Source organism: Oryctolagus cuniculus, chromosome 21 (genome assembly GCF_051225735.1).
Source record: "Oryctolagus cuniculus isolate XC-2025 breed Fujian yellow rabbit chromosome 21, ASM5122573v1, whole genome shotgun sequence".
Lineage (NCBI taxonomy): Eukaryota > Metazoa > Chordata > Mammalia > Lagomorpha > Leporidae > Oryctolagus > Oryctolagus cuniculus.
In genome coordinates, this window is record NC_142887.1 from 24,302,958 (window position 1) to 24,314,307 (window position 11,350).

The 11,350-nt window shown below is 65.5% G+C and overlaps 1 protein-coding gene across 2 annotated transcripts; it reads left to right on the forward strand.

The window, feature by feature from the left end:
- On the forward strand, positions 1 to 11,350 carry ASPHD2 (aspartate beta-hydroxylase domain containing 2). Of its 2 annotated transcripts, none has more exons than XM_089323171.1 (4): positions 1 to 330; positions 4,143 to 5,242; positions 9,353 to 9,466; positions 9,853 to 11,350. In XM_089323171.1, exons 2-4 carry the CDS (start codon positions 4,435 to 4,437, stop codon positions 9,960 to 9,962), a joined length of 1,032 nt encoding a protein of 343 aa, XP_089179297.1. In that variant the 5' UTR covers positions 1 to 330; positions 4,143 to 4,434; the 3' UTR covers positions 9,963 to 11,350. The 2 variants fall into 2 exon arrangements, with proteins under 2 accessions (XP_089179297.1, XP_002721197.1); XM_002721151.6 differs by lacking the exon at positions 1 to 330 and adding an exon at positions 436 to 1,197.

Genomic DNA, 11,350 nt, shown 5'->3' on the forward strand with positions numbered 1-11,350 from the left:
GGTGGACTCCGGGGCAGGGCTGGGTGGTTCTGTCACTCTGGGACATCGTAGAAGGTTCCGGCACACGGAGAAGGTCCTGGGCCACGGGGAAGACCGAATGGCCCCCGGACGCTGTGACAGGGGCTCTGGGATGCAGTAGAGATGGGTTCTAACACAGGGGAAGGTGGCTCCGGAGCGGGCCCAGGCGGGACCCGGGACAGGAGGAAGGTGGAATTTGGGGTAGAGCGCAGGTGGGTTCCGGGGCAGGGTGGGACGGGTTCTAGGCCAGCAGGAGTCAGGCGGAGGCGGCTTCTGAACCACTATGGAGATGAATTCTGGGACACAGCAGAGGTGAGCCTGGGCCAGGGACAGCCGGCTGGTGGGCAGGCCGGCCCACGCCGTGCTGCCAGAGCCCACCCACGCGTGGTTCTCCCCGACGCCGCCCATCGCCACCTGCCTTCTCTGTCCCCCGCGGGCCCTGCCTGGTTCGCGCATCACGTCCCCCCGCGCGGGCTCCCCGGGGCCGCCGCCCCCGCCTCTCACCCGCCCCGGACCTGGGACCGCCTGGGCTGCGGCCGGCGCCCGGAGCGCAGGGCCGGGCACGGAGGGCGCCGGGTGCCGGCTGGAACGCGTCGCCAAGGAGGCTCCCGCTGGGCGATTGCCTCCCCAGCGCCCGAGGGGCCTCGGACGGCGCAGGCTGAACCCCGCGCACCGAGGGGCGCGCGCGAAGAGGCAGCGACGCGGAGGCCCGGGGAGTGCGACCCGCGCCGGCGGCCGGAGCACCGCCCCGGCCCCGGGGAGCCACCGCCCGCGCGCACCCTCCCACCACACGGCGCTGCGTCCCGGGGCGCCGGGGGGGCCCCTCCGCAGACAGCCGGCGCCCGGCGCGTGCAGGTGCTGCGGCCTCGGGGGTCCCGGCCCCGCCCCCACGGCCCGGCCCCGCCCCGCCCGCGCCCCCTCCCCGCGAGGCCCGGCCGCGCGCGGCATTGTGGGAGTTGTGGTCCTCGCGGCCCCGCGGAGCGCAGCGCGGCGTCGGCACCGGTGGGGGCACCGGCTCGGCTCGGCTCGGGCTCGGGCTCCGGCAGCGTGGGCCGGGCAGCGGCCGGGCGGTGGCTCGGCGGCGCGGGCCGGGGGGCGTCCGCGCGTCCGCGCCCTCGGGCGGCGGCGTCGCCTCGGGGCCGGCTGCCGCCCCCGCCGCTCGCGCGCCCCGGGGCGCAGGTAAGCGGCGTCTCTCCCGGGGCTGCCCGGGCGGGAGGGCGGCGCGGCCGGGCCGACCCTCGGGAAGCGGGCTTGGGTGCGAGGCGGGGGTGGGGGGTCGGGCGGCTGCAGGCCCCGTGGTCCTCGCCGCCTGGCGCCGCCACCAGCGCCGAGGATGCTCCGGGACGCCTGCGCCCGCCTGCGTCCCGCATCCCGGCCGGGCCGAGGGGCCCCGCGCCGAGCGCTCCCTGCGTGCCGAGCGCCGCCGCCTCGGCTGTGCTGGCGGCCCCGGGGCCGGGCATCACCCTCCTCCCTGCCTGCCCCACCGCCGCCCCTCCCCCACCCTCCTCCCTGCGGCCCCCCCCCCCTTCCCCCAGCGTCGCCCACTTCTCGTGTTTGCTGTGCTGACCCTCCTCCCCTGTCCCAGGACTTAGCACGCGCCATAAAGCTCCTGGGCCATCGCCTACTTTCCCTGGCTGCGCTCACCTGACCGTTGCCCCATCCCCCTCCTCCCCTGACCTCCTGGTGTTCACCATCTGTGTTTATCCATCCTCTGTCCGCCTCCTCTTCCCACTGTCCAGGGCCAGCGGAGAGTGAGCCGGGAGGGGCCCCCGGGGGCGGCGGCCCCTGGCAGCTTCTGGGCGCAGAGCGTGGCGCGCGTTACCCGCACCTTGCCCCACTGGGGCTGCCCCTTAGGGCTACTCCGTGGCTTCATCCTGCGGGTGCTGAGCACCGAGCAGCCTCTTGGCGCTGGGCATCTGATTGGGCCCTGACCGGGTCAGACTGAGTCTGTCTCCCCAGGTGTGCGCGGTGGCTGAAGTCACCTTTGGTTGCGTTTGAACCCGGGTCCCATTGCCCAGAGTCAGCTGGCCTAAAGGCTTGCACGTTATTAAATGCAGAGCTGCAGTGAGCCGGCCCTGGTCCGACGGAGAACAGAACAAGAACAGACAAGTGCAGGGAGCGGGGGGTTACTGTGGTCCCTGAGCCCAGGGAGCTGGAGGTGGGTCGAGGGGTTGTCCCCAGTGTGCGAATCAGTGCATGGTAAGATGCCACCCTACAGATGGAAGGGTTTCCGTTGTTGTCACATCTGGCCCTGAGCCGGTAGGTCCATCTCTGGACTTGAGCTCTCCCTGTTCTCAGAGGCTGCTATGAGGAGGTTTTTTACTGCCTTTGGTTCTGCTCAGCCTTGGGCGGGGGGGGGGGGGTTGGGGGCCGTCTTTGTGCAGAATGGGGCTCCCACCGGGGTCAGGATCCCCCCCCCCCGGCCTCTGCTCTTGTTTTCTGTGCCTGGGGTTCGATTGACTTGAACTTGAGTGATGAGCGGGGCAGACTGGAGCTGCTGACACTTAACAGGTGCTTGTTAAATTATCAGCCTCTCGCTCTGGAAGCCTGCAGAGAAAGGGAGCTGAGAAGTTGCCGCGCAGGCTTCGCTCAGCAGATGGGGGAAATCCCGTTAGCCAGGGTGCTTGTGACCCCACAGGTGATGAGTTCCCAGGGACCTGCAGCTCTCCCGAGCTTCCGCGCGCTCCGGCAGACACACACCTTGCATCCCCTCTGCTCGCAGTTTCTGCAGCCCGAGGCGGGGGTCTCTGACGGCCAGTGGGTCCCACCTTTCTCTCTCCTGCCCCTGGGGGGAAGTGGAGAACTTGTGAGGAAACATGGAGCTTCTCACCTCCCTGCTCTTGTATTTTTCCTCGAAACAGAAAAAAAAAATCCCTATGAATATTCAGCATGTGCGTCTCTGACTTACTAAACATTATAGTCAAGTGATTCTTTATTCCGCCGAAGCTGGGAAGCAGCCAGGAGGCAGTTAATGAGCACCTAAGGTTTCCCTTTCATCTGTAGCTTAGCACGTCTGGGGACCAGAAAAAAAAATCACTTGCATCCATGGCAATGCGAGTGCCCGGGATGCACCATTACGGGTTGGGATTCTGAGTTCTGAGATAGCTTTTGTCCACGTGTCACCTTGGGTTTGCTGGCTGCCACCTAACAGTCACCCAGCCGGTAGTAAGTGACGTCATCAGAAAGTGGTTTGTGTCCATCATCATCCAGTGGGATGAACTTCAGCCCCAAGGGATGGATGACAGCCACGTTTTGTCCCCAGGGGAGACGAGCTTTCTCGGTCATCTTGAGCACACCGGGACGATCCTGGGTTGTGCTGTTGGCCGTGACGGAGTGCGTTAGGCTGTGCTAGGACCAGACCTGCCTGTTCCCGGCTTCGAAGCAGCGGGAGGGGCGGGGAAGCAGAGCCGGGGCCTGGAGACTCGGGCAGCGTGGTGACAGGGCTGTGCTCTGACTGTGAGGCTGGCGGGGTGACGGGGTGCCAGACGCCGGCCCTAGCCCTCAGAGCGAGGCTGGCTGCTGGGTGGGGGAAGCCAAGTCAGAGGCCTGCAGAGGAGAGGGGCTTCAGTTCCCATCAGCCCCCTTGCTTCACCACCATAACCTGACGGGTGGGGCCAGGCAGACAGGGAAGATCCAGCTGCCTTTTCAGTTTGGTGTGGATGCGGCCGCTATCAGGAGGGCGAGGGGGATGGAGTGAGAATGGGAAGACAGAGTGGAGATCCTGCCGTCCTAAGGATGTGTCTGAACCCAGAGTTCTTCCTAACGGGTGGCACAGGGGTTAGGGGAGAGGGAGCGCCCATTCGGCACCTGCTATGAAATGGATAGGCACGGGCTTGCAAGCCGGGGGAGTTTGTGACCCATCCCTTGCTGTGTGATTGGGGTGGGTCTCATGGCCTCTCTGAGCCTCCGTATCCTGAGCTGTGCCTGTGAACAGTGCAGGTGACGCAGGTGGCCTCTTGGGAAGCAGGGGTGGTGGTAAGAAGGGAGAGAAACCCAGGATTGCCACGTGTGCCCCTCCCCACGGCGACCTCGCGAGATGCACTGGGACTCTACGTTCCAGGCAAGGACGGTGTCAGCTGCCCAACTTAACGCGGGCTTTTTCATTTTTCTCTTCCCCCTCCTAGGTTTGGAGTCCCTAAGTCATCCTTTGCCCTCCTTAGCCGATGTGACGTCACCAGCTCCCTCCCCACTCCTGCAGTGACTTTGGCTGGGAGTGGAGCAAAGCGGTAGGCCCGGCCAGCCTCCTCCTTCACCGATGCTGCCCCCGGCAGGGTCCAAGGGACAGTGGCAGCCATGGCTCCCCCTGCCCCAGCCCCTCCTTCCGTCCTGCGCTGACCTGCGAGGCGTAGGTACCCTCGGGACCTGGGAGGACTGACTCTCCGAGCCGGCTTTGCACCGCCCCTCCCCGCCCCCAAGATGTCGCTGGAGTGGCTGGTGGCCTGGAGCTGGTCGCTGGATGGCCTAAGGGACTGCATCGCCACCGGCATCCAGTCCGTGCGGGACTGCGACACCACCGCGGTGGTCACCGTGGCCTGCCTGCTGGTGCTGTTCGTGTGGTACTGCTACCACGTGGGCAGGGAGCAGCCCCGGCCCTACGTGTCGGTCAACTCCCTGATGCAGGGCGCCGAGGCCAACGGGCTGCAGAACGGCTTTGTGTACTGCCAGTCCCCGGAGTGCGCGCGCTGTGCCCACAACGAGGGCCTCAACCAGAAGCTGTACCACAACCTGCAGGAATACGCCAAGCGGTACTCGTGGTCGGGCATGGGCCGCATCCACAAGGGCGTCCGCGAGCAGGGCCGCTACCTCAGCAGCCGGCCCTCCATCCAGAAGCCCGAGGTCTTCTTCCTGCCCGACCTGCCCACCACGCCCTACTTCTCCCGGGACGCGCAGAAGCACGACGTGGAGCTGCTGGAGCGCAACTTCCAGACGATCCTGTGCGAGTTCGAGGCCCTGTACAAGGCCTTCTCGAACTGCAGCCTCCCGCAGGGCTGGAGGCTGAACAGCACCCCCAGCGGGGAGTGGCTCACCTTTTACCTGCTCAACCAGGGGGTGTGCGTGCCCAGGAACTGCAGGAAGTGCCCACGGACGTACCGCTTGCTCGGCAGCCTTCGGACCTGTATTGGCAACAATGTCTTTGGGAACGCGTGCATCTCCGTGCTGAGCCCCGGCACCGTGATCACGGAGCACTACGGGCCCACCAACATCCGCATCCGCTGCCACCTAGGTAGGTTGCGGCGTGCGCGGCCGCTCGAGGAGCCGGGGGTGGCGCCTTTTGCGTGGCTTCGCTGTGCGTTTGGTCTGCAGAGTGGGAGCCCGCAGGAGCTCCGTGCAGCCGTGGGAACGTTCACCGCCCTCATTGGCCACAGGTGACCCCTGAGGGCTGGGGCCGATGTTTAGGGCACGTGCCTCCGCGGAGTGAAGGTGTCAGTTCCATTTAAAGAGCTGCCCGTGGCTGGTGGCAGCCGGACGGGCATCATGCTTGAGCCAAGGGCAGCTGCTGATGACCAAGGCCCTCGGTGGCATCCAGGAGGCTGGGGCAGGTGCCGGGGGACGCAGGGATCCTCTGGACAAGGCTTGTTTCATTCGAGACTCGAGTGAGCTCAGGGAGATGCGCCTTGTGTGTGCGCGGCCTTGGTTGGCTTCGTGGCTGTGGCACGAGCTAGCGTGTGGTCAGCCTGGATGAGTCGCTTGGCCTGTGTGAGCCCCCGTCTGCTCATTTGGAACGTGGAGGGCAAGGGCTGTCCTCTGCGGAGTGTCCTGGGCGCTCATCAGATCCTGTGTGTTGCAGAGTGGCCGTGCTCTCGGAGTCTGACGAGCAGGTGCTTACGAAAAAGGGAGAGGCGCGGAGACGCGCGGTCACGAGGGCTGACGTCTCCAGCGCGCCTTGTGCCAGGAGGCAGTGGCCTCACTGGTCCCCCGCTGGACAGTGCTGAGTCAGACCGCAGGGTCCAGCTTCAGGCGCTGCCTTGGCGTTCACGTGGAGGAAGAGAGGGGCAGAGGCATCCCTGGGGCGGGCACTGGGGGGCAGCGGGCTGAGCCGTCTCTTGGGGACACCTACACCCTTGGATTGAGTCCCACCTCTGCTTCCAGGCCAGCTTCCCGCTAACGCACCTGGGAGGCAGCAGATGATGCCCCAAGTGCTGGGGTCCCTGCCACCCGTGTGGGAGACCCAGCTGGGGTCCCTGGCTCCTGGCTTCAGCCTGGCCCAGCCCTGGCTGTTGCAGGCATTTAGGGAGTGAGGTAACAGATGGGAGAGTTCTCTGTTTGTCCCTGTCACTCTGACTTTTGGATAAACGTGTTAATTTTTTCAGAGTCCCATACACAGATTGGGGCAGGGGGTTCTGAGGAGGAGACCGAGCCGCCCAGCCCAGGCTCTGCACCTGCTGCAGCCCTGCTTCTCCTCTCTGGCTGGGGCTCCTGAGTCATGTGTGGCTTGCACAGAGGGCCTAGTTACTTAAAAAAGACAAAAATAATTAGTTCTGTGCATATGATGGGGGTCCCAAGAGGCCATGCAAGGCAGGGTAGGCGTCTTCAGAGGAGGTAGCCTGGATTTGGGGTCAGGCGTGCAGCTTTGGTCTGTGTGGGCCCCAGTTCCTCACCTGTAGAGTGGAGTGGGGAGGTAGTGCTTGCCTCCCGGGACTGTTGAGAGCGTGGAACAGGTAGCGTCTTCACGCGGCCCGCGATGGCATTCGATAGGTGTTAGCTGGCAGCCGTCACGGGCAAGCCCTGCTGTGTGTTGGCGTGACAGAGGGCACCTAGCACGTGGGCTGCGCCCTCCGATCCGGACTCAGGCTCAGCCCCGTGTATTGCGCGTCCCTGGGCAGAGCCCTGCAGTGCTGGGCTTGACCGTGGAGGTAACGCTGAGGACTGGAAGGCGCGTGACAGAAGTTGGCAGGTGCAGGGCATTGAGATCAGCCAGGTGACAGCCGTGATCGATAGAGCCGCCGGGCGAGGTGCCAAGGCCGGGGGAAGCCGGGCGGCCGCCAGCGCGCTCCGCGGAGAGGAAGCGGTCCCTCCTCGGGGACTGGGAGCGAGTTGGGGCAGAACCACGGAGGGCCCGAGGCCAGGCTGGGGGATGCAGGCTGTGGGCGGTGGGGAGCGACGCTTTGTGTTTGTGGAAGGTTTCCCTGTGCATGTTTTGTGCAGCTCAAAGATTGATGTGGGAGAAGTGCTGGGACGAGGGTGGAGTAGCCACAGAACCCGGGGCCTGCACACTGTGTGTTAACGCCTGGTGTGCACCCGTGCAGTGTGTGTGTGTGTGTGTGTGAGTGTGACGTACGCCCACGTGGGTCCTCCCTGGGGCCAGTCATCCCCTTCTCAGCCCCGCCAGTTCCGTGCTGGAGAAGTGGGTGTCCCGTGTTCCTGTGCGTGGCCTGAAGCCTGGGGCGTGGCTGGTGCTCTGACTATGGCGGGTCCACGGTTGGTTTTCTCCATCCGTCCGTCTCCACACTGCCGGGCCCGAGGCAGTGCCTGCCCAGGAGGGAAGCAGAGGTGTGCTGGGTTCCTGTGGCCCTGTGCCTGACAGGGAGTCCCAGGAATGAGGTCGGCAGCGGAAGAGGCCTGGCGCGCACCTGGAGGCCTGCCCAGTGCCCCGGCTGAAGGCGGAGGGGGCACCTGCGGGGTGCCAACCTTTGTCCCCTCGCTCTGCCTCCTGTCCGGGCTGTGATGGATGCAGTTGTCACTCTGGCCACGGGAGCCCCAGCCACGTGCCCCGCCAAGCCCGCCCATCCCCTGTGTGTGCATCTGCTGGGCCTGCTGTGAGCGCGCGACAGGTGGCCGCGGCCTGTGAAAAGCGCCAACCCTCTCCCCCCAGCATTATGTTCGGGACTGGAATGTTCCAGTCACACTGCCGCCAACTCTTAGCAAAGACCCTGCCGAAGCCCCTCGGAATAAACCAGGCAGGGGCAAGCGCCTGTGTGTGTCTGACAGATCACGGCGCGGCCGGCACGGGCCTGCACTCTCGGTCTCCAGGCAGGATAGCGGGGCGGGGGGGGGGGGGGTCCAGCGTCAGCAAGCATGTGCCTGCACGCCCAAGGGCCAGGCAATGGCTCCTCGTGGGAGTGGGCACTGGGAACTGAGCCCCTCACTACCCTTCTTCCCACCTCTTCCGCCCTTGGTGGGGATGAGCAGCAAGCCCTGAGCCTTAGACGAGCCTGTGCCAAAGGGGCCTGGCCGAGGCCGCCCCCAGAAGCCCCCACCTGCCCCCTCTTTGGACAGGCATAGCTCATGTGTCCAGCCCAGCTCAGGCGGGTCTCAGCAGGAACGGTGGCCGCAGGCAGGCTGGAGCAGAAGGCGGGAGGGTTGTTGTGGACCCAGCAGCCAGGCCATGGCAGGGGGCGTGAATCATTTGTGAGAAGGAGAGCTTCCCTGTGAAACCCCTGGGGTGACCCTGTTGCTAAGGGACTTCTCCGCTCACACAGAAGGAAAACGTGGCCGGGCGGCAGAGGGCGGGGTGAGAGGAGCCAGAGGCCGTGCTCCAGAGCGGGGCAGACGGCCTCCCTGAGCTGGGCGGCAGGAAGCCCCAGAACCACTTTGGCGGCACTGCTCAGACCGTGTGACTGGCGTGCACCCAGGGTCCGGTCTCCGGGCCACTCCGGGGCCACTCGGTCTCATAGAGTGTGGGCTTCTGAGCAGATCCCCTGAGTTCTGCCTTGGCCTACCTGGAACGCGGTGGGAGCCGTGTCTGAAACGTTTACGGAGCACAGAGCTGCACACAAGCTGGCTGGTGCCAGGGACGTGGGACCACACAGCGCCAGCCCTGGTATTGACTATTAATATACTCTAAGACTGCAAGGAAATTTAGTAAGTAGACAGGAGGATGAAATTCTTTGTGATCAAATACACCGTGTAGTCTACCTCACTTTCCAGCGCTGGTGCGTAGGCTCCCGGCTGCGGGAGTCTGGAGTTATGGATGTCTGGGGGCGTGGCTTTCATCGGAGAGGTCCTGCCCCCATGCCCCCCGGGCTGTCAGCCTGTATAGGTGGCCGCCTCTCCAGTTATGAGGCTCACGTCCACGGTCATGGTGCTGGCGGCTCAGCCTTGGGGGAGGGCTTCTGCTTTCTCGGCGGTGCCTGCCTGCCGTGTCCCCCCGCGGTGGCCGGCGATGGTCCGTCTCACAAGGACCGCAGTCCCATTCGTGCGGGCAGATCTCCCAGAGGTCCTGCCCCACCTCCCGCGCCCCGAGTGTCCAACAGGTGAGTGCGGTGGGCACGCGGCTTTCAGAGGCGGCTGCAGCGGGGCGAGGCGGGAGGCGTGGGCATGGGAGGCCGCCCACCCCCCCGGCCAGCCCTGGCCCCTGCCTCCCCTCACTGTCTGTCCTCTGCTTTCCCCCAAGGTCTGAAGACCCCCAGCGGCTGTGAACTGGTGGTGGGGGGCGAGCCGCAGTGCTGGGCGGAAGGGCGCTGTCTTCTCTTCGACGATTCCTTCCTGCACACCGCATTCCACGAAGGTGAGCGCCTGCCTGGGGCCCCCTTCCTGCCGACCACTCGGTGGCCTACCTTGTGGAGGGGCTTGGGGCTTCCAGAGAAAACGAGCAGAAAGGGCCTCACAACACCCCCGCCCCTGCACACAGGCTTGGGGCCAACAGCGGGTGTGTGTGGCTCCAGCACTGCTGAGCCATCTCTTACCAGTACCCAGAGGCCACCGCCAGCATCCTGGGGTGTCCTGTGGGCTCTGACAAGGGGACACTGGCATGTACATGCCACGACGGGTCACGGTGTCACAGGAGTGGTGTGCACCCCCACCCCATCCCTAGCTGCTCTCACTCAGGAAGCCACGGTCACCTGTGCCCTGGATGGGCCGGGGCGCTCTGACCCCTCCCCCCGCCCACCGCAGGTGCAGCGGAGGACGGCCCCCGGGTGGTGTTCATGGTGGACCTGTGGCATCCCAACGTGGCAGCGGCCGAGCGGCAGGCCTTGGACTTCATCTTCGCTCCGGGACGATGAGGACGCGGTGTGCGCTGGTGTCAGCGAGAGGGGCCGCGGCGAGCCTGTAGGGCGAGCTCTCGCTGGGATCCCTGCGTCCCGTCGGAACCGGGACTCCTCCGCTTGTGTTTCCTTAGACCGTTCTCCCCTCCGACCATTGGCTCCCGAGACCCCTCTCCGGCCTCCGCGCACGTTCCTCTGACCGCGTGAGCAGAGCCTCCCTGCCCCCTGTGTTCTGTTGCTACCTGGTTTTCTCAGTGCTGTGTCCCAGAGTGACCTCACGCTCTCTGTCAGACTGTCCTAACGTGAAACCTGCCGCGGTCACCTCCAGAGAGAAACACAAAAACCGACGAGTGAGCTGCAAACCAGAGAGCTGGGGCATCGGCCTCTGAGCCCCCAGGGCGCCCCTGGCAGGTGGAAAGGTGCCAGATACCACTGCGGGAGGCAAGGAGAGGAGCGCCCAGCAGCCAGGCCCCTGGGACACCGGCACCCCCGGCTCAGCACACCCAGACCCTGTGGGGCCCCTGACGGCGCCGCCTTGGGCTGGGAGTGGGGGCGTTCCTCAGACACAGCTCTTTCTAGACCTGAGGGCGGGGCTCCCCTGGGTCAGCCCGGCAGTGTTCCACTGCAGTTGGCACGTGGTGGGATGAGACCACACTGGTCCAGTGACACTGCGCGGAGGGCCTCTCCCGGGCGCGGCTGGAACCACAGAGCCCACCAAAGTGTCCGTTTCGCTTTGGAGTTCCTGCAGCCCGTGGCTTTGCGTCTGTTTTGTCCGTACACAACACTGTTCAAACGCGCTCTGCCGCCCTGTGTCTTTGTCCCCTCTCAGGGTGTGCACTCAGGGCCAGTGACCCAGGCCCGGGCTGTGAATAGGGAACGCGGGGAGGCCTGCAGAGCCCCCAGGATCGCCGTGTGGCTGTTTGCAGAAGCGAGGGCAGAGCTGGCTGGAGGCTCTGAGTTAGAAACGGGCTCCTGTCGGCTGGTGTGGGCAGCGGTGGCCTCCCGCCACCCGGGACCGGCCTGAGAATGTCACTGTCAGGTGTGTGAAGTCCCAGAGCAGCGTGGGATGTGCAGCTCGTGGAAGGCAGCCGCTTCCTCGGGGCCCAGCTGTCAGGAGGAGGCTGGCCGTGCAGCAGGCCAGCTGGTCACCCCCATGTGATGTCCACCCCCAAACAGGGCGTCCAGGCAGGTCCTCTCCAGCCATCAGGCCGCGGGAAAGGGCGGGCGGTGCGGACATGCCCGAAGGCCTCCTCTTCCTCCAGCGTGTTGTGGGAGAGTCGTTGGGGTGCATGATGTCCACACAGAGTGCCCACTCTGCTCTGCGGTTACAAACCCCACAGCCCCCACGGGCACCTGGCCGCCTGTGCTCACGTGATGTGCTTGGGGAACAGAGATAAATAAAGGAT